The 23,977-nt window shown below is 37.5% G+C and overlaps 1 protein-coding gene across 3 annotated transcripts in view; it reads right to left on the bottom strand.

The window, feature by feature from the left end:
- The window catches only part of Pspc1 (paraspeckle component 1), a 94,721-nt gene that overhangs the window by 67,497 nt on the left and 3,247 nt on the right, over positions 1–23,977 (bottom strand). For all 3 annotated transcript variants that reach the window (XR_006852292.2, XR_006852290.2, XM_046447481.2), the window contains exons 2-3: positions 15,162–15,463; positions 2,512–2,607 (exon numbers count right to left, since the gene is read on the bottom strand). Coding sequence is in view for 1 of the 3 variants with exons in the window: in XM_046447481.2 (XP_046303437.1) it covers positions 2,512–2,607; positions 15,162–15,463 (398 nt within the window). In the remaining 2 variants the exon portion in view is untranslated. The remainder of the gene's footprint in view (positions 1–2,511; positions 2,608–15,161; positions 15,464–23,977) is intronic.

Genomic DNA, 23,977 nt, shown 5'->3' on the forward strand with positions numbered 1-23,977 from the left:
ACATTTATTTATTAATAAACAGGTTAACTGGCTGAGCCAAAAATCAAAGGCCTAACCCACAACTTGTTTTAAGTGCTAACAAAATATTTTAAATTCAATTTGAGCATCAGTCTGTTAACTGTGGTCCCTCAAGTACAGTATCTGGCCCTATCATGTAAATTTAGTATATGTATATATATATTTTTTTGAGAGAAGTAACATAAATGATGAGCAAACAAATGACCAATTAAAAAATAATAATAAAGGTCTATGAATGCTATCTAAAATTTTTTAAAAAATCAATTATTACTGGCTATGAGAACTTTAAGAAGTACTCATAGGATCATAAGAACACAATACAATCTTTTTTTTAAATATTTTTTAATTGTAGATGGACATAATACCTTTATTTATTTATCTTTATGTGGTGTTGAGGATTGAACCCAGTACCTTACACATTCTAGGCGAGCACTCTACCACTGAACCATAACCCCAGCCACCACAATACAATCTTCATCCCACCTATAATTTGCAACTGTAAATTTTAACTTTTATTTTGAGGTAGAGAAAGAAAGATAAGAGGTGGGACCAATTTCAGAAAGATAAAGCATAGGTTGTCACAGAGGGAAAGATGTAATAACAAGAAAAAGCTTTGAGGACCTTTCACAGGTACATGAGGACATTCAAAGGTTAGTCATGATCTAGATATTCTATACCTGCAAAACAAATTTCCATCTTTTCTTTATAAAGTATTAACATGGAAGGGTGAAGAAGTAAGATGATATACCAACCACTAATTTACTAAGAACTGTATATTAGACAGCAGTCCTAACTCTGAGACTGACTATAAATATAAGAATTCTTCTCTTTCTCTCTAGGAAAACAACATGGATTTTTGGACCTAGAATTAAATTTTAAACTTGCTTTTTATCCTCTATGAGCATTTTCTCCTGAACCTGACTCTTTAGTAGTAAATCTAGGAAAATTAACTAGATTTCTTTTAAAAAAACTGTATTAAATCCCACTTTTGTTTAAGACTCTTATAATTCCAGTTCTTTAATATAATTCCAGTTCACAATCCAAAAGTGTACACTATCTCAAATTTGTAATGGTAAGATATAACAAGAAAATGTCAAGCAAACAGGAAGTCATAGTTAAGTCTTTGAAGAACAGCATTATGGTTCTGAATTATGATCCATTACTAGTGATACTCTTCCCTTGCTCCAGGACTCAGTTTGCTGCTGGTTGACTCCCCTATTCCAATGACTGACCCCCTTTCTCAGTCTTTTTTGATTCCTTCTGATCTTCCAATCTGCTATATATATGGATTATTTCAAGACTCAGAGTTCAGTCCTTTGGCTTGTTATCACATGTTGGTACTCTCTGCCAGGACAGATCCTCTAAAATCAGATGCACCCAACTACCTATTTGACTGCCCTAGTAACACCCAGAATAGTGCTTGGCACAAAGACAATAAAGTGACTGTTTATAAAAACAAAGTATTTACAGACAACTTATGCAAATATAATTGTACCACACTAAATAAAAAAGGCAACTGATAGGGTTGGGGTTGTAGCCCAGTGGTAGAGCGCTTGCCTTGCACGCATAAGGCCCTTGGTTCATTCCTCAGCACATTCAATAAATAGATAAATAAATAAAAAGATATTCTAATACCTTAAAAAATATTTTTTTTTAAAAAAAAAAGGCAGGGTCGGGGCTGGGGATGTGGCTCAAGCAGTAGCGCGCTCGCCTGGCATGGGTGCGGCCCGGGTTCGATCCTCAGCACCACATACAAAGAAAGATGTTGTGTCCGCCGAGAACTAAAAAATAAATATTAAAAAAAAAAATTTCTCTCTCTCTCTCTCTCTCCCTCCCTCTCTCATTCTATCTTTAAAAAAAAAAAAAAAAAAAAAAGGCAGGGTCTGGGATTGTGGCTTAGTGATAGAGCACTCGCCTAGCATGTGCAAGGCCCTGGGTTCAATCCTTAGCACCACATAAAAATAAAATAAAGATTTTCTTTTAGATGTCCAATTACAACTAAAAAAGAAAAAAAAAAAGTTATTTCCAAAAAAAAGTGATTCAAAAAAGGGGGGAGCAACTGATAAAATTTACAGCATTTTGAAAATGGGCTTTTTTTTAAACCTGTAAAATAGTTCTTCCGCTGTGCCAGGATATTTGACCTCCCAACACTACTCCCTACCCACCCAAAAGTCTTCTTTCTACTTAAATACACCTGACGCATACTAACTGAAGATATATTTTCACATTATCTAGATTTCATTTTTCTCTAGCATGTCTCCTCCTAACCACCTACCTCTACCACAGTATAAAAGGAAAGATTATTCTAAGTAAAATTAATGTTTCACACACAAAAAGACAACTAGCATTCAACATAAACCAGATTACTCTATTAACCAGATTGTATTGACTACACAGAATATCGTATAACCCAATAGTACTAGACAGTAAATATGATAAAATAAACACCCCTGATAGCACATATCTAAAATATCTTTATTAATAAAATCTTACTTATGATATTGCTGAGTTTTCTGCATTAGCTTCTCTGGCAAGCCATCTTCATCATCAAACTGCTCCATGGGCTCCACAATGACTGGACGAGGAGTCCTGGATATATAAAGAATTAATAAATATTAACATAATGCCTACTTTCAACACCATTCTAGATACTTTTTATAATAAATATATATGCTTGGAGCTGGGCGAGATGTCTCACGCCTGTATTCCCAGTGGCTTGGGAGGCTGAGACAGGAGGATAACGAGTTCAAAGCCAGTCTTAGCAATGGCGAGGCGTTAAGCAACTTAGTGAGACCCTGTTGCTAAATAAAATACAAAATGGGGCAGGGGATGTGACTCAGTGGTCGAGTGCCCTTGAGTTCAATGACTAATACCAAAAAATAAATAAATAAAATAATGCTTGGAAAATATCTCAATTGAGAATATGTCAGAAGTAGCATATCTTGGGCTGGGGTTGTGGCTCAGCGGTAGAGCACTCGGTTCGAGGCCCTGGGTTCGATCCTCAGCACCACATAAAAATAAAGATTCAAAAAAAAAAAGTAGCATATCTTGTCATAAAATCAGTCAATAAATATTTGCTAGCCAGATACAGGTGAGTGTCAAAGCCAGAAAATACGAGTATATAAATTATCAATTATGAATCAGCAGAACCACTGTAGTTCACTTTTATAAAGCACAATGAAAAATAATGCATACCTAACCTATGTTTTATGTTATGTGGCCCTTATCATTCCCATGTCCCATCACTTCAAACCATGCTTCTCTACCCACATTTACCCATATCCCAGTCTACCAGTGTCGTTCAGGGAGGGGAAAAAAATCTTTCTTAAAAAACTGCTAAAGCCTGTTGGGCCCAGTGGCACACACCTATAATCCCAGCAGCTCTGGAAACTGAGGCAGGAGGATTACAAATTCAAAGCCAGCCTCAGCAACAACAAGGTACTAAGCAACTCAGTGAGACCCTATCTCCAAATAAAATACAAAAGAGGGCTAGGGATGTGGCTCAGTGGTTGAGTGCCCTGAGTTCAATCCCCTGTACTCCACCCCCTAAAAAAAAGCTAAAGCCTAAAATGACACCTAAAGGTATCAAACAAAAGTAGGAGACGCAAAAGACAAGACATTCATGGGGCAAGTTAGGGAAGGGGGAAGAGACAAAGAGTGTATACTGAAAGATGTGACTAGAAAAACATTCTCTTTTTTAATATTTTTTCTAAGTAAGAGGAGGAAGGAAGAGTTATGATGTTATACTGATATTAAATTTTTTTTGCTATCAGCTCACCATGCACACAACAGTAAAATCTACTTACTCTGCCTTCAAAAAATGATGCTTCAGAGAGAAATAAGTTTGATTGTTAATGTTTTAAGTGCTACCAGAAGAGCTAGAAATGGGGAAGGGGATTTTTGGAATCCAAAAGCTTCTGTTTAACACATAAACAAGATCCTAAACCAGAGAAAAGTATACAAAATTATTTTTAAAAAATTATATCTGAGCTAGTGGAAACCTTTTAAGAAAGAATTAAAATCAGGTATGGGATATTACTGAATGTAATTATAGAGACCTCAAATAAGCTAAGTAAGAACACAAAAGAAAAGGGATTTGAATTTTGTTACTTCTAAGAGGACTCAAAGGGGCCCAGGGCCAAAATGAAGATGATGCATTAAGTGGAGAATTTACCCACTGGAAACTAGGGCAGGACAGTAAACATAAGAATAGCAATAAAACCAGAAAAAAGAGCTCCAGGTGAGCAAAGGTCAACAAAGATAGAACATGCACATCCCTTCAATAACACAAGGCTATTCTAATTCCTCAAAATTCAAAAGATACTCACGAAGGAAAATTACTAAGCAGACCACTTGTCTCAGAAAACATGACAATTACTTGAAAATGACAAGATTTTTACAGGAAAATGGTAAACAAGGTTAGGAGAAAAATAATGACATGTTTATACTCTGAAACATATCAGGTATTTTAACTATAACATGGACCATTAGCTAATTCTTTCTTTTTTTTTTTTTGGTGCCAGGGATTGAACTCAGGGGCACTTAACCACTGAACCACACCCCCAGCCATTTTTTGTAATTTTTTTTTTAGAGACAGGGTTTCACCGAGTGGCTTAAGGCCTCAATAAATTCCTGAGACTAGGTTTGAACTCTCTTATCCTCCTGTCTCAGCCTCCCGAGCCACTGGGATTACAGTTTTGTGAAAACACACCCACTTGCCACTAGATGATTCTTAAAAACATTTGGGGAGAAAGGAAGTTAAGAGTCTTCTTGGAAGAAACAAACACAAATGTGTATACTCTCACAGCCCCTCCTTTTATATTACCTGTTCCTGCAATTCTACTTCTAAAGAGACATGAACAAGCATGCAAAAATCAGTCACAATCACCTTTATCCATAATATATCAAAAGTGAGAAATATAGGAATGTGTCGCACACAGAAGGGAAGTACTTAAGGACTGTATCTTATTTTTGCTAAATTAGGACATATGTGAAAATAGTAACATCCGTGATTTCACTGTACCTACTATTCTTTAGAATCATCCTTTGTCCATTTTCTCATCTTAATTTATTTTTTTTGAAGTACTAGGAATCAAACCCACTTATACTCTACCACTAAGCTACATCCATAGACACACACACACACTCACACACACACTCCCAATCCTCTTTATTTTTTAATTTGAGACAGGGCCTCACTAAATTGTCCAGGCTAGCCTCAAACTTGCAATAATCCTTCCTCAGCTTCCCAAATAGCTCAGATTATAGGTGTGCACCACCCCACTCCACTTTCACCCATCTTTTTAATTTCACTTTCATCTTTCAGTATTCACAAAGGTTTTAAATCTTAAACTCTAATATTTATCCCCATTTTGTCACCAGAATAATCATCTTGAAAATGTTTCATTTAAATAAGAATTTAAGTTTTGTATAAGAAAATCCCATGAAATACCATCATTTGGAAAGGACCTCTAATTATGTTGTGACAGTGACTTAAAAGATGATGCAGGGGACTGAGATTGTGGTTCAGTGGTGGACCACTTGCCTACAAGCACATGTGAGGCAATGGGTTCAGTCCTCAGCACCACAAAAAAACAGATAAATAAATAAATAAATAAAGGTGTTGTGTCCCTCTACAACTAAAAAAAACTAATAAAAAGAAAGAAAGATGATACAGGGCTACAGGTGGTGCTCAATGGTATGGTGCTTGGCTAGCATGCCCAAGGCTCTAGGTTCAATAACCAGTACTACCAAGGCCAGTCTTAACAACATACCAAGGCCCTAAATAATGGGCAAGACGGTCTCAAAAAATAAAAACAAAAAGTTTGGGGCTGGGGATGTAGCTCAGTTGGTAGAGGGCTTGCCTCTCATGCACAAGACCCTGGGTTCTAATCCCCAGCACCACCAAAAAGAAAAAAGAAAAAAGTTTGGGAATGTAGCTCAGTGGTAAAACACCATCAAAAAAGGTGGTAGAGTATTTTGATAATATAATTTTTAAAAAGTAAAGAGATGTCTTTTATTTTACCATTTTGTGGGGTTTTTTTTCTATATTACTCTTTATTAGCATAGTTGGGAATAACTAAAGAGTTATGATAAAATAAGCTTTAGCAAGACAAAATAACCAAATGTTTGACAAAGGAAAAATAAAAAATATTTTGATAATGTTATCTTAAATTTATATAGTGACCCAATAGACCAATATGGTGATTTTAAAGGGGGGGGGGGTTTCTTCTAATATTTTTTAATCTTCTTTTTTGTTCTTTTGAAGACATTTACAAAATAACTGACCACATACTAAAATTTAACAGATAACTGGGACTGCTAAAAAATATCGGGTCTAACTGAGAATGATAGTATCCCAAAGGTTAAAGCTGCTTTTCTAGAAAGGTTAAGTAGCAATTTACACTTCCACTACCAGCAGGTTTTTCTAAATAATCCTCAAATTTCCAATATACAAGTGAAAGAAATGCTACAGCTGGGCACAATGGCACATGCCTATAATCCCAGTGGCTTGAAAGCTGAAGCAGAGGCAGAAGGATGGTAAATCAAGGCCAGTCTTAGCAACTTAGCAAGGCTCTAAACAATGAGCAAGACTGTCTCAAAAAAACTAAAAACAAAAAGGTTGGGAATATAGCTCAGAGGTAAAACACAAGCCAAACAATTGTTGAAAAGAAAAAAAATAGGTATCACAATGGTATTTTTATTAAAGGAATTTTTAAATCTAGGAGAAATCTCATTTAGTATAGGAAGACATATAACAAAGTAATAAAATGATGGAAAAGTAATCCCTTTCAAATGAGTAGTAAGCAAAAGCTATTAGTGTTGAGAGCCACAGCTGAGTAGGAATGGCCCCTGGCGTTTTGCCAGAAGTAATGGTTGAGAGTCGAGCCATTAAGATGATGCTGGATCGAAACAGGCTGTGTATTCAATTGTATATAGACCCCTGCTGTCCGGCCTCCAGAACTCCTCGCGGGGATTCCTGGGGTGTTCGCGTTGGTTGGTGAAGTTCTGGTGGAGAGTTCAGGTTGGTGTGTGAGGTTCCTGGAAGGGCCCGGGGGGGGGGGGGGGGGGGGGGGGGGGGGGGGGGTTCGGAAGTTTGTTCCTGCTTGAGTGGCTCCTGATTTGTGCCCAGCCAGACTGCGGCAATTAGTATATGACATGTGTACAGAAATGAGTTAAAAAGGCAAGTCTAACACTGCTAGTCTATCACCCTAATTGATAAGGCTGCTTATCAGTGCCTAAGCTATTAGAACAATAGTTTGTGAACATAAACTTCTGGTAAATTTGATGACTGATCCCACCACCCTACACACACACACACACACACACACACACACACACACACACCCCTGTACTCCAAGGCTCAGGTTAATTTTCCTGGTAGAAAACACATCATTTTTTGCTTAGATGAGTTAGAAACATCCTGTGTGAATCTAATGGAAGGACTCTTGGAAGTATACACAGACCATACTCCATGCTACTTTTCCCTTTTGCTTATTTTGTGTACTTTCAGTATAATAAATCTTAAAGAATTGTACAGATGCTACAGCCTCTTGATCCTTACAGTGATCTGCCAAATCTGGAGGTATTCTTGGAGTCCTCATGATACACCTGTAAACACACTAACCAAATATAACTTCTACTGTCATTTTCACACTTTTATTTCCAGTCTTTTTTCTATTTAACGTAATATTTGAAAACAGCATATATCTAGTCTTACAGATATATGTATCTATAAGAAATATCTATACTTCCATTTTTAATTTTTTCTTGATAAATTGCTTTATTTATAGAAAAATAAGCAAAAAATGAACATGCAAGAATTCTTTGGTTTAATCCCCACACTACAAAGAGAGAGATGAAAAAAACCAAGCAGTTGATAAATAACATCTGTGCATAGTAGAATGCCCTATCATAATCAACAGAGTTGTAATTTGTTTAGTTTTGTTTGAAATTTTGGACACACTACAAAACTTACACACCATTAAAATTCAGAAAAGAATTAAAACAAGTTCAAAATATACTCTTTTAAAGCATACAACTCAGTAATTTATATGCAACCATCACCACAATCTAATTCCGTAAGATTTTCATCACCAAGAAAAGAAAACCTGAACGTAATTAGCAGTCATTTCTCTATTTCCCTTGCCCTAATCCACTTTCTGTCTGTATGATACATCCTCCCTTTAAAAACACAAACAAGGCTGCGTGCAGTGGCACATGCCTGTAATCCCAGTGGCTCAAGAGGCAGAGTTCAAAGCCAGCCTCAGCAATTAGCAAGGCACTAAGCAAATCAGTGAGGACATGTGGCTCAGTGGTTGAGTGCCCCCCGAGTTCAATCCAAGGTATCCCCCACCCCCGCAAAAAAAGCCAAACAAACAAAAAACTATTTGCCAGGAGTGGTGGTAAACACCAATAATCCCAGGGACTAATAAAATTAGTAGAAGCTGACACAGAAGGATCCTAAATTCAAGTAATTTAGTAAAGCCTGTTTCAAAATAAAAAACAAAAAGGACTAAAGATATAGTCAGTGGTAAAGCATCCTTGGGTTCAATTCCCAGTACCAAAATCAACAAAACTCTTATTGGGCCAGTGATGTAGTTCGTGGCAGTAAACTTGCACAGCATACATGAGGCCCCAGGTTTCATGGCCAGCAGCACTAAATCTAAAAATAAATAACAAAAACTATTGAGCATCATAATATATACTTCCACTATTATGTAATAATTCCCTTTGGGAAATAACTACATAACAATCCACAGTAAATGCAATTTAACTGATCTGATCTCTATTAATTTATATTTGTCCAAAACCATTAGAAGAAGTCAGAACTAAAATGATAGTTGTGCATGGTGGCATGAGCCTGTAATATCAGCTACTCAGGAGGCTGAGTCAAGAGAACTGCAAGTTCAAGGCCAGTCTGGGCACACAGCATGACCCTGTTTCAAAATTAAAAGGGCTGTATGCCTGTAATCCCAGCCAACTCAGGAGACTCAGGCATGAGAATCACCAGGTTCAAGGCCAGCCTCAGCAATTTAGTGATACCCTGCCTCAAAATAAAAAGTAAAAAGGGCTGGGAATGTGGTTAAGCATCCCTGGGTTCAATCTCTCTACCAGATGGATAGATATATAGACAGACAGACAGCTGCATATATAGCTCAGGAGTAATATGTCCCCAGGTTAAATCTTCAATACCAAAAAATAAAGATGCAGGCATAGCACTATTATATGTAGGTTTTTAATTTTCCCTTTCTCACTTTTTTTTGCCTCTTCTGTAATTTCAAAATAGCATAAGAATGTAATTTACACATACTTTTGTACAGTATATTATGTTGTTTATCCAACACCATGTATAATATGTAGCATTTTATGGCAAATTTAAAGATTTTCCTTTCTTCTCTTTTTTTTTTTTTTTTTCTTGATACTAAGAATTGAACCCAGAGACATTCTACCACTAAGCAATATCCCCAGTCCTTTTTATTTTTATTTTGAGACAGGGTCTCACAAAGTTGCCCAGCCTGGCCTCAAACTTGTAATCCTCCTGCCTCAGCCTCCCAAGTAGCTGGAATTACAGATGTGCAGTATGCCAACTGCCTCTAAAGATATTTTCAAGAAAAATTTTGATCTTAGAAGATATTTACAGGGTTGGAGATATAGCTCAGTAGTAGAACACTTGCCTAGCACGTGAAAGGCCCTGGGTTTGATCCCCAGTAATGGGGGGGAAAATATTTAGATTGTAAGCCCCTATGGTACCACTCCTGAGCAATTTATTCAAAAGACTTTCAGAAGTAATGCAGCTATCAGTCAATAAACATTTGATTGCCTCATATGAACCAAGACCACAAAGCTAAACAAAACAGTCCCTAAAATCTTCAGACTAAGAAAAAAGATAATACTACTCAAATTATGAGCTAGAATGGAACAAACTAGAATGCTGTCATAGACAGTAACAGGAAAGGGTCTGGGATTGTGGCTCAGCAGTAGAGCACTTGTCTAGCACATTCAAGGCACTGGGTTTGATTCTCAGCACAACATATAAATAAATAAATAAATAAATAAAGGTATTGTGTCTAATTACAAATAAAAAATATATTAAAAAAAAGAAAATAACAGGAGGATTAGAGGTATGCTCAGTAGTAGAGCATTTGCCTATTATGCACAAGAGTTTAGGTTTAATCCTTACCACAAAACTAGAACAAGGCCAGGCACAGTGGCGCACATCTGTAATCACAGTGGCTTCGGAGGCTGAGACAGGAGGACCTTGAGTTCAAAGCCAGCCTCAGCAAGGGTGAGGCACTAAGCAACTCAGTGAGACCCTGTCTCTAAATAAAATACAAAATAGGGCTGGGGAAGTGGCTTAGTGGCTGAGTGCTCTCCAGTGTCCAAAAAAAAAAAAAAAAAAAATTTAGAATGAGAATAACAGAGGGACTACAGTTTAGACAAGACAGTCAAAAGACTTCCTCTCCACCACATATTTTAGCTGGCACTACCATGCAAACAGCAGAAGAGAAGAGCATTCTGAATTCTCTGAGATGCAAAGCTTCTAAGCAAAGAGAATCTGTAGGCAGCATCAATCACCCCACAACATAAAAAGCAAGGGACCTGATACCAGACTAAACTTATTACAGCTATAATTCAACTTACTACAACTAACTGCTGTACAACTTTAAGCATATAACTTTACATTTCTGGGTCAATTTTTTCACATGAAAAATAGGACAAATAAAAACCAGTATTACAGCAAAAATCCAAGAAACCATGATTATGAAATATCTCTCAGATAATAAAATGTTCAACACCTTGCCAATTCCCTCAAAACCATTCTTCAAGTTGAGTGCGGTGGCACACACCTGTAATCCCAGCAGCTCAGGAGGCTGAGAAACGAGGATCGCAGGCTCAAAGCCAGCCAGTCTCAGCAACTGCAAGGCACTAAGCAACTCAGTGAGACCCTTCTAAATAAAATTCAAAACAGCTGGAGATGAGGCTCAGTGGCAGAGTGCCCCTGGATTCAATCCCTGGTACCCCGCCCTCCCCCCAAAAAAAACTGTTCAATATTTAAAAGCTACTTATGAGAACTTGTTAAATATTTACCAGTGTGGCTATCACTTTAAAAAACACCAATTCATCAAAGCTTGCAATAGAAAAAAATACAAATCACATGCTTCTCCCATTTCAAGAAATGTCTTGCCCATTCCTTCATTCATTCATGAAATAATTACCACAAGCCTACTATGTGACCAGGTATCATTAGAGTATAGGTGTTGTTCCCAGCACTGCAAAATAAAATTAAAATGAAACACAACACAGGTGCTGGGATTACAGAGTTGGAACAAAACAAACCCCTGCCTTCATGGAGCTTACATTCTATTTGCAGAGAAAGACATACAAATTAGAGGCTGGCATTGTGGCTCAGCAGTACAGCACTCACACAGCACGTGTGAGGCCCTGAGTTCGATCCTCAGCACCACATAAAAAATAAAGATATTGTGTCCAGCTACAACTAAAAAATAAATATTAAAAAAGAAAGACATACAAATTAAAGCATGGGCACTAAAGAGAACTAAAATGAGGAGTGAATCCTAAGTGATGGTACAGAGGATGGTTACTTTAAAGTAGGATGAGCTGGCCAGTTTCACATTCCTGTAATCCCAGCAATTTGGGAGGCTGAGACAGGAGAATGTCAATTTCAAGGCCAGCCTCTGCAACTTAGTAAAACCCTGTCTCAAAATAAAACATAAAAAGGGGATGAGGATGTGGCTCCGTGGTAAAGTATCCTAGGATTAGATCCTAGATCTCAGTACCCCAAAAAAATAGATAAGATGATTGGCTTCTGTAAAGAGAACTAATTTTAGCAAAGTAGGAAAAAAATGGAGCCAGACGCAGTGGCACACGCCTCTAATCCCACAGACTCTGAAGGCTGAGGCAGAAGAATCACAAGTTCAATTTAGCAAGGCCCTGAGCAACTCTGTGAAACTGTCTTTAAGTATAATACAAAAAAGAGTGGGGATGTTGCTCAGTGGTTAAGCGCCCCTGAGTTCAGTTCCTGGTACAAAAAAAAAAAAAAACGAAAATGAGGTTTATCCCAGTAAGGGAAGAAAGTTCTCTAAGCAAAAACAGTAAGACCAGAGGCTGATACCAGAACAAGCTGGCTGTGTTGTAAAGCAGCAGAACTACTATGAATGTCAATTTTAGCATGAGTGCTAAACAGTAAAAAACAGAGTGAAAAATGTTTTACAAATATCCAAACCTCTAAAGACCAAAGAAATATTATTTTAAATTCAATTTCCCACACCCTAAAATATTTGAATATTTCACAACCAATGGCTGACCGCACCACATGATAAAGAAATACAAAAATATGCCAGGTATGCACATACCCACAATCCCAGTGGTACAGGAAGCTCTGAGGCAAGAAAATCCCTAATTGAGGTCACCCTTAGAAATTTAGTGAGGCCCCAAGCAATTTAGTGAGACCTTATCTCAAAATAAAAAACAATTTAAGTGCTAGGAATATAGCTCAGTGGTGAAGAGCTTCTGGGTTCAATCCCCAGTACCAAAAAAATTAAAATAAGCTAAATTTAAAAAACAAAGAATCCGTCATAGAACAGTTTTGAAAAAAAAGCGAAGTTGATTGGACACGGGTGGGCGTACATCTGTAATCCCAGTTACTCAAGTGGCTGAATGAGGAGAATCACAAGCTCCAAGCCAGCCTGGGCAATGTAGAGAGACCGTGTCTTAAAATAAAATAATAAAAAGGGCTAGGGATGTAGCTCAGCAGCAGAATGCTAAGAGTTCAATCCCCAGTTTAAAAAGAAAAGTTAGATGATTTACACTGTCTAATTTCTCAAAGCTTAAAATAAATTAGGTAATTAACTAAGTAGCTTTAGAGCAGATACAGTGATAAACAGAACAGAAAGGAAAATAGATTCAGGCATGCCAGGTAAGTACTCTACTACTGAGCAACACCCCCAGACCTTTTCTTCCCCCAGATTTCCAATTTTGACAAAAATGCAAATAAGAAAAATGCAACTATAACCTTTTCAACTGTACTTCACAAAATACAAAAACCTCTGCTCTTTGGAAATCACATTAAGAAAATTAAAAAGAAAGCCACAGGGCTCAGGAATGAGGCTCAGTGGTAGATCACTTGCCTAGGACACATGAAAGCCTAGATTCAATCTCTAGTACTAAAAAAAAAAAAGGAAAGCCACAAAGAGACATATTCATAATATAGACATGTGCCGGGTTTCTGTTCTCACGACTAAAAGGCTCAGGGGTCACTCCAGTTAAACTGGGCTAACTGGGATGCACGAAATAACCACACAAGAGACACAAATACCTTTTTCTTTGGGGTCGCTGTGACGGCTCCTCTGACCTTAAGGGTCCGCAGAAAGAGAGAGAGACAGCACATGCTGACCCCTTTTATTGAGGGAAGCTATTCAAATGAGGCAAGGGGTCAGGTTTCAGGGGGCTGTGTATCTTCATGAAGTCCACTGTCAGCAGGTTGACTGACCCTGAGTAGGCCACACCCAAGGACACAGTAAGAGAAGGGGACACACACAAGGCACTTCCATGGAAGATTCTATCCTAAACAGGGCAAGGGGTTATATTACAAAGGAACAGGTGAGCATAGCTTCACCCCATGGGGCTGTAGCAAGACACACCCATTTCTGTGACTGAGCGCCTCAGCACCCAGCCGGGGAGTGTAACTCAGTCACCCTTAAGGTTGGCCTCCCACAGACATGTACCTAAAACAGATAATTTAGTAAAAAGACAAATCACTCAATTAGAAAATGGCCAAAACATTTCAGATACTTCATGGATATATAACTTGCCAAAAAGCATATAAAAAAGATGCTTATCGTTAGCCATCAGGAAAATAAAATTTTAAACACAATGAGAGACTACTATGTTCACTAGAATATCTAAGATTAAAAATGCCCAGAGACTGGAGGAGGCAGAAGGATAGCAAGACCTCAGTAATTTAGCGAGACCTTGTCTCAAAATTTTTTTAAAGATGTTAAAAAAATTTAAAAAGAACTAGGAATGTAGCTCAATGGTAAAGCAACCTTCAATCCCTACTATCAAAAAAAATAAAATAAAATAAAAGAGAGAGAGAGAGAGAGAGAGAGAGAGAGAGAAAGAGAGAAAACTAAAAATGCCAGAGCCTCTCATTTTTGGCTGGTGGGGATTCAAACACCTTGGAAAACAGTTTTGTCGGTTTTTGTTTTTTATTTTGGGGATTCTGGAAGAGTACCAGGGGATTGAACTCAGGGGCACTTAACCACTGAGCTATATTCCTCGCCCTTCTTTTATTTTGTGATAGGGTCTCACTAAGTTGCTTAGGGCTTCGCTAAATTGCTGAGGCTGACTTCAAACTTGAGATCCTCTTGCCTTGGACTCCCAAACCACTGGGATTATAGGCAGGCACCACCACACCCAGTTAGTTTTAACAGTTTTTTTAGGAAAATGAACATATAGCAACTTACCCCTGAGTATATACCTAAGCCACATGAAAGCATAATGTTCAAAAGAAGACTTGAACACAAATATTCATAGTGGCTTTATTCACAACAGTTGGCCAAACACCAACCCATAAGTCACTGGACAACTAGATGTGGTCATAAAACAGAACATAATTCAGCTATAAAATACTATACACACATTGATAAGGATGAAATCTCACAAACACGCTAAGCAAAAGAAACCAGACACAAAAGAGTACATGCTACATGATTTCTATTAATAAAGACTAAACTTATCTGTGGTAATGAAAAGATTAATATCTACTTAGGGCAGGGGTAAGTAGTAGAGAGTAAGTACAAAGGGGCATGATGCAACTTTTGGGGGACAATGGAAATGTTCCATATCTTGATTATAGTGGTAGTTACATGGTTACAAACATTTGTTAAAACTTATTTGGCTCAAATTGTACCTCAATAAAAGCTAAAATTTCTTAAAGGATTGTTTTGTATGATTCGTAAGTCCTAGTGAGCAATACATAAAAATTCCTTTTTCACATTCATCAATACCTACTTACCATATGCCAAGACAGTATGAATTGTAAAGGAAGACAGAATTCCAGAACAGAGAGAAGACCATATGTAACTGGACAAAAGAAGAAAGAGATATTTAAAACTTACGTTGTTAGCAAGAATGCCCCATCACCACATCTTTCCAGAGCCTTTCGTGCAGGAGGTTTTGCTGCAAATTCTACAAAACCTTTTCCTGTAGCTCTACCACGATCATCCACAACCACAACGGCTTTCTCTACTGGACCAAACTGGGAAAATGCTTGTTCTAGAAGCTCATTGGAAACAACTGGAGAAAGGTTCTTGACCGTTAGGGCTGCTCCATGTGTAGCAAAACGAATTCGGAGAGGTCTACTCTTCAAAATGGTGCCATCCAGCTCTGCTTTTGCAATTTCAGCCAATGTTCTGGATTCCTTTTTAAGAGGAAAAATCATTTTTAAAGATGATAGTAACAAAAAAATTTAAAACAGTGGCTTGCTTCTAAGGAAAACCAGGTAATTTTAGGAAATGGCTGATAGGGTTACTTTGATTTTCCTTTTACTTTCTTATCACTTGCTTTTTATTAGTTATTCAAAGATCATTGTGCACACTAAGTAAAAAATCCCAACCCACTGTCCTGTTAAAGGTCATTATATAGCCAGGCATGGTGGTACATGCCTATAATCCCAGCAGCTCCAGAAGTGAGGCTGGAGGAGGCTGAGCTAAGAGGATCACAAGTTAAAGGTCAGCCTCAGCAACTTAGCAAGGTCCTAAGCAACTTAGTGAGACCTTGTCTTAAAATAAAAAGGGCTGGGGATGGACCTGTGATAAAGTGCCCCTGGGTTCAATCCCCAGTAACATCATTATATAAAGATTAATTGCTCATAAATAAATGAACAGTTGTAAAATACTCAAAGCAGTATCTTTTAAATATCTCCTACATAGAGCAGGGGTGTGGCTCAGTGGGAGAGCACTTGCCTAGCATGTGTGAAGCACTGGGTTCAATTCTCAGCACCACATACAAACACATAAATAAAATAAAGGTTAATCAACAACTAAAAGAAAGAAAGAAAAACTTGTGACCATTGTGCACTGCTGGTAAGAATAAAAAAACGATATTGTTAAAAGCCAGCCTCACCAATAGCAAGGTGCTGGGCAACTCAGTGAGACCCTGTCTCTGAATAAAATACAAAGAGGGCTGGGGATGTGGCTCAGTGGTCAAGTGCCTGAGTTCAATTCCCAGTAACTCCACCATCAAAAAAAAGATATTGTTAAAAAACAAAAACTCCTACATATATTAAACATATAATTACTTTTTGAGACCAAGTGCCATTTACTATGAACTATCGTAGAAAGAATAATTCTCTATGCCCTCAGTTTTTTTATTTTTTTAGTTGTTGATGGACCTTTATTTTATTTATTTATTTGCAGTGCTGGGAATCAAACCCAGTGCTTCACACATGCTAGGCAAGTGCTCTACCAGAGACACAACCCCAGCCTGTGCCCTCAATGTTTTTATATTGTTATCTCAAAGCCTCCCACCTCTCCTCTGACAAACAAATTCCTTTTCTTTTTATTTCTACTTTATATTATCTGTAAAAGTTACTATTAGGTCTTATTAACTACGCCTCCTTCATCAGATACACATTTTTCACTATCATACGGAGAGAAGCAAACACACACATTCGTGGGCTGTAATAAATCTATTGTACAAACAAGTGTGCCTAAGCACTTTTTTTATAGGTATTTTTTTAACATTTATTTTTTAGTTGTAGGTGGACACAACATACCTTTGTTTTATTTGTATGTGGTGCTGAGGATCGAACCCAGTGCCTCACATATGCAAGGCAAGCACGCTTCCTCTGAGCCACTACCCCAGCTCCCTAAGCACTTTTATTTTTTATTTTTTTAAAGAGAGAGTGGGAGAGGGAGAGAGAGAGAGAGAGAAAGAGAGAGAGAATTTTAATATTTATTTTTTAGTTTTCGGCGGACACAACATCTTTGTTTGTATGTGGTGCTGAGAATCGAACCTGGGCAGCACGCATGCCAGGCGAGCGCGCTACCGCTTGAGCCACATCCCCAGCCCTCCTAAGCACTTTTAAATTAGAAAAAAAAATGCTCATTACTGAAAACACAAGATAACAGAACTTCCTTGATTTGGAGAATTCAGAGTTGGTGCAGAATAGGGGTATGGGTGTAATTTAGTGATAGAATGCTTGCCTAATATTAGTGAGAAAGTAGGTTGGATCTACAGGGCCATAAATAAGTAGGTATAGAACACAGGTATCTAAGATAACAGATAACAAACTGGTAAATTTCATAAAGATATGCTTTTTTCATTCAATCTCTAAAATGGTCTCAAAAGCTAGAAGTTACTGTCTTCATAAAATACTTGTATGTTTTTCTTTCCTTCCTTTTTTTTTTTTTGATGGCACCAGAGATTGAAACCAGGGGCGCTTAACTACAAACCCACAACCCTAAACCTTTTTATATTTTTTTAATTAGAGAAAAGATCTCACTAAGTTGCTTAGGACTTTGCTAAGGTGCTCAGGCTGACATTGAACTAGTGATCCTCTTACCTCGGCCTCCCAAGTCAGTGGGATTACAGATGTACACCATCGCACCAGGCCACGTTCTATACTTTCTAGCAGACAGAGTTCAACAGGTGTACAAGTCAAGATTCACCTACCAGTAGATTTAAAATTTGCACCTTTGGGGGCTAGAGATGTAGCTCAATAATAAGAGTGCTTTCCCTGAAGGCACGAGATTCTGGGTTCAATCCCCAGCACTGGGGAAAAAGAAAAAAATTTTAAAGGGGTTAGAGTGTGTAACTCAGTGGTAGGCCTGGATTCAAACCCTAGCAACAAGAAAAAAGTTTATACTTTCCATGTTTTAAATGGTTTTAAACAGTTTTCTCAGCCTCAACATTAATATTATGGATTGGATAATTCTTATTATAGGGGACTGTACTTTGCCTATTGGCTGTTTATCAGCATTCCTGACCTCTACTCACCACAGATTCCAGTAGAACCACTCCCCCCAGTTGTGACAACCAAAAATGTCTTCAGATATTGTCAAATATCCTTGAGAAGAAAAACTATCTTACTTGAGAAACAGTGTTCTAAATGTATACCATAAAAATCAATTAATTACATCTCTGTAAAAATCAATTAAAATTAAGTAGTTAAAATGAGAACAAAGATTTCATGACTCAGAAAAATAAAGTATAACTTTTATCAAGTAGTTACTACAAACCAGTCCTTATCCCTTATTAAAAATACATATATAGGGGCTGAGGGGGTGGCTCAATGGTAGAGCACCTGCCTAGCATATGCAAGGCACTAGGTTCTATTCTCAGCACCGAATATAAATAAATAAAGGTCCATTGAGAACTAAAATCATCATCATCATCATGTTTTAGAAAATACATATATATATACACTACATATACACACACACACACACACACACAACACACATACACACACATATAACCAGGGGTAGAGCTTAGTGGTAAAGTGCTTGTCTGGCAAGTGTGAGGCCTTGGATTTGATTCCCAGAACTTCCCTGCCACCCCCACAAAGTCAGTCAGTTAGTGTGTGCATGTGTGTGTATATATGTGTATACATTGCTTTCATTATCCTCAAAAACTTATAAAGTAGGTATTTTTTCTGTACCCATTTTACATAGAGAAACAGACCTACAGAGGTTAAGTAACTTGCTCAAGATCACAGGTGCTCATTTGAACCTATACAGAATTCACAATTTCCACAAATCTACCATAATGCTGCTTCCCACCTTTGTATAAACTGAAGGGAGGGAGAAGGGAGGGAGAGAAAGGAGGGAGAGGGAGAGGTTCCTCTGTTTTTAAATGGAAAGAAAATATTTGCAAAACATTTATATAAAAAAGAAATTGTGGGCTGGGGTTGTGGCTCAAGTGGTAGAGTGCTCGCTTAGCATTTGTGAAGCACTGGGTTCGATCCTCAACACCACATAAAAATAAAGATATTGTAACCACTTAAAACTAAAAAATAGATATAAAAAAAAGAAATTGTAACAATGATTTTTAAAACACATTAATAAGAAAACAACTGATTGTCAAATGAGTAAGACTTGAACATTCACTTCACCAAAGAGAATGGATAGGGTTAATAAACAAAAAGATATTCAACATCATCACGCACTAGAGGAATACAAATTTAAGCCACAATGAGATATCACAATACACTTATTTAACATGACAAATTTCGTAGAAGACAACACCATGTGTTGAGGAGGATGGAGAACAATCAGCAATTGCTGGTGGCATTGAAAAACTGGATAGCAGCTGCTAGAAGGCCTGTAATCCCAGCAGCTCAGGAGGCTGAAGCAGGAGGATCTCAAATTTTAGGCCAGCCTCAGCAACTTAGCAAGGTTCTTAGCAATTTGCAAGACCCTGCCTCAAAAATAAAAAAACAAGGGGCTAGGGCTGTAACTCAGTGGTGGAGGTACTGTGTTCAATTCTCAGTACCACATATAAATAAAATAAAGGTTAGTCAACAACGAAAAAACCAGAAAACTTTAAAATAAATAAAATAAAATAAAAAAGGGCTGGGATGTGGTTCAGTGGTTAAGGACCCTGGATTCAATCCCCAGTACAAAAAAAAAAAAAAGAAAGAAAGAAAGAAAAAAGTAGACAGCCACTTTAGTAAAGTTTCAATATGAATTTAAAAATACACATAACCATATAACCTGAAATAGCCCACTCATCACCATTTAGTGAAGGGAAATAAAACTGTATGTTCATTGAAAAATCTATGCACAATTTTTATAGTGGCTTTATTCATAATCATGTAAACCCAGAAACAACTCAAATATACTGCAACAGCATGAAAGACAAGGTGCAGTGGTGCATGCCTGTAATGCCAGCAATTAAGAGGCTGAAGAAGGAAGATCACTAGTTCAATGTCATCCTCAGCAAATTAGCAGGGCCCTAAGCAACTAATGAGACCATCTCTCAAAATAAAAAGGGTCAGGGATGTGGTTCAGTGGTTAAGCGCCCACTTAACTCTGATTAAATCCCTGGTACAAAAAAAAAAAAAATAAAGGAAGAAAAGAAAAAAGAACAAAAATACAGCATTGCAAAGTACCAAGGGCACAATGCTATTTGAAAGAAGATTGAGCCAAGATTACAGACATTCTAAGAAATATGTAAAAACAGAAAGCAGATCAAAATCAGGGCATAGGGCATAGACAGTACCTAGGTAGAGATGGTACAACTGCTTTCTAAAACCAAAGGGTCTTGATGGAATACAAGGAATCACAAAGTTGCAAATGGCTACCACAAGATTCTAAATGACTGCTCTAGGACTGTTCAAACTATGATCCAATGATTTCTATTTCCGGACTCTTTCCAAAGCACATGAATTTTTCTATTACTATTTACTAGTTGCTTAAAAATCCCCACTGTAGGAGTTTTAAGTTATACAAGTAGAAGGCAATTAATTCATTGGTGCAAACCAGAAATAGACATCAACAGAAAGTTGATGAAATAACAACAAGAGCAGTGGTGCATACCAGTTAATTTAGCAATTTGGGAGGTTGAGGCAGGAGGATCTCAAATTCAAGGCCAGGTTTTATTTTGAGACTGGGGACATCACTCAGTGGTAGAATGCCCCTGGGTTCAATCCCCATTTACCATAGAGAGAAAGAAAATCTAACAACATAAAAAGATGTTAAAGATAACATTAAATTAAAAAATCAAATCACAATGAATGTGTGCCATATAATTTGATTTTTATGGAAAAAGTACACAAAGTATGCCAGGCATCCAGATACTTTGGAATCTGAGGCAGGAAGACAACAAATTTGAGACTAGTCTTCGCAATTTAGGGAGAAGTGAAGCTAGCCAATCCCTAAAAAACAAATGCCAAATGTCTTCTTTGATATAAGGAGAGTAACTAAGAACAGAGTAGGGACGAAGAGCATGAGAAGAAGATTAACATTAAACAGGGATGAGAGGTGGGAGGGAAAGGGAGAGAGAAGGGAAATTGCATGGAAATGGAAGGAGACCCTCAGAGTCATACAAAATTATATACAAGAGGAAGTGAGGGGAAAGGGAAAAATAATACAAGGGGGAGAAATTAATTACAGTAGAGGGGGTAGAGAGAGAAGAGAAGAGGGGAGGGGAGGGGAGGGGAGCGGGGATAGTAGAGGATAGGAAAGGCAGCAGAATACAACAGACACTAGTATGGCAATATGTAAATCCATGGATGTGTAACTGATGTGATTCTGCAATCTGTATACAGGGTAAAAATGGGAGTTCATAACCCACTTGAATCAAAGTGTGAAATATGATATATCAAGAACTATGTAATGTTTTGAACAACCAACAATAAAAATTAAAAAAAAAAAAAGACGACCCTATCTCAAAAAAATTAAAAGGACTGGGGGTGGGCTGGGGATGTGGGCTCAAGCGGTAGCGCGCTCGCCTGGCATGCGTGCGGCCCGGGTTCGATCCTCAGCACCACATACAAACAAAGATGTTGTGTCCACTGAAAACTAAAAAAAAAAAAATATATTAAAATTCTCTCTCTCTCTCTTAAAAAAAAAAAAAAAAAAAAGGACTGGGGGTGTAATTCAGTAGTAAAGTGCTTATGCTGGCTTATGCTCCAGTACCAAAAGAAAAATTGCACCAAGTAAATAATAATCATCTTTTAGAAAGTATACTAGAGAGAAAAGATGTTGTACTATCATTAGAAGTCTAATGAACAGGCCTGGGATTGTGGCTCAGCAGTAGAGTGTTTGCCTAGCACATGAGAGGTCCTGGTTCATTCATTCCTCAGCACCACATAAAAATAAATAAAGGTATTGTGTCTAACTACAACTAAAAAATAAATATTAGGAGCTGGGGCTGTGGATCAGTGGTAGCGTACTTGCCAGGTATGTGTGAGGCACTGAGTTCGATTCTCAGCACCGTTTATAAATAAATAAAAATAAATAAAGGTCTATCAACAACTAAAAAAAATATTTTAAAAATAAATAAATATTTAAAAAAAAAAAACACAACAGAAGTCTAACAAACAGAGACACAGTGGCACACACATATAATGCCAGCTACCTGAAAGGCAGAAACAAGAGGATTTCAAGTTTTAGACCAGCCTAGGCAATTTAGGCAAACCTGTCTGAAAATAACAAATAAAAAGGACTGGGGATATAGCTTAATGGCAGGACACCCCTGGGTTTAATTCCCAATCCTTGTGTCTTCTCTCTCTCTCTCTCTCTCACACACACACACACACAGAAAAAATAAGAGTTCTCCTGAGCCAGGCACCTTGGCAATGCCTGTAATCCCAAGAACTCCAGAAGATGAAGTAAGAGGATCAAAAGTTTGAGGCAAGCCTCAGCAAGATCCTCGCTAACTTAATGAAACCTTGTCAAAATAAAAAAGGTTGGGGATACAGCTCAGTGGCAAAGTGCCCCTGGGTTCAATCCCCAATAAAAATAAAAAAATTAAGAAAAAGGGCTCACCTAGCATCACAAGGTCCTGGGTCCAATCCCCAGTGCCACCAAAAAAAAAAAAAAAAAAAAGAGAAAAAGAAAAAGAAAGACTACCACTCTCACACTTTCCTGAAATACAATATGACTTAAAATTATACAAAGTACATTCTATAACAAATCTATAATACTAACATCTATCATTTCATAACTAAAAAAAAAAAAAAAAAAAGAGGCAGATGGGGACTAAGTCCCTAATGACTGACTGAAAGTAAATTCAGTTGATTTTTAACTTCAAGTGGTTTCCTAGAAAAGTTGGCTTCTTAAACTTGACAAGCATCAGAATCACAGAGGGCTATTTAAAACAAGATATTTGGGCCCCACTTCCAGAACTTCCTGATTCAGTAGATCTGGGTTAGGGCCCTAGTATTCACACATCTAACTGATTCTCAGCTAATAGATATGGTGAGATTACTTGGGGAGGTATAAGGTCACCAAGGCTAGCACGTACTGTGGGGGAAACAATTTAAGCAGCCTCTGCTTAGTCCAGGAAAAGATCTAAAGATACTAGTCTGGGCTGGGGATGTGGCTCAAGTGGTAGCGTGATCACCTGGCATGCGCTGGGCGCTGGGTTCGATCTTCAGCACCACATAAAAATGAAGATATTGTGTTCACGTAAAACTAAAAAATAAATTTAAATAAATAAATATACTAGTCAAGAACCACCATTTGATAAATCTGTTTTATTAGGATAAAAACAAAAGTTCAGGCCAAACTAATACCAGTTTTAGGTAAATCAAACTAACTTCAGTTGCCTTCTTCAACCAGGCTGTGTTAGAGCATCACTACAGAGTTTAGGGCGAGGTAATTAAAAAGTCCCAACACTTTATGGAAAAAAAAAGAAACAAAAAATTAACTTTAAAATGTATAACTTTAAAAAACAAATGTACAACTTTTCAGATCTATCCAGTCTAAAATTATCAATAAATAACCAAAATCTAAAATTCCACAATAAAATGTCTAAAACAATCTATTTCATCTCTAATGTACCATATGCTAACAATTTGGATTACGACCATATGTGTAAGAAACACTTTAATTGGGGGCTGGGGATGTGGCTCAAGCGGTAGCGCGCTCGCCTGGCATGAGTGCGGCCCGGGTTCGATCCTCAGCACCACATACAAAGATGTTATGTCTGCCGAAAAACTAAAAAATAAAAAAAAATAATAAAAAAAAATAAATAAATAAAAGAAACACTTAAATTGTTTCTCCACCACTCAATACTAGCAATGCTGACCCTATGCCATATGGGAAAATGTTTTCTTCTACGAATTGGAATACTACAACTACTAGTTTATTTGTAATTTAAGATCAGTTACTGAATAAATTATTTCAAGAAACAAACCAGTTATTACACCCTTGGGGATACCAGGATACCAGCTATGGCCCCATTCTTCCTCCCAGGAGAAGTC

The sequence above is a fragment of the Marmota monax genome, unplaced genomic scaffold (genome assembly GCF_021218885.2).
Source record: "Marmota monax isolate L192 unplaced genomic scaffold, Marmota_monax_Labrador192_F-V1.1 WCK01_AAM20220418_F8-fsc00043, whole genome shotgun sequence".
Lineage (NCBI taxonomy): Eukaryota > Metazoa > Chordata > Mammalia > Rodentia > Sciuridae > Marmota > Marmota monax.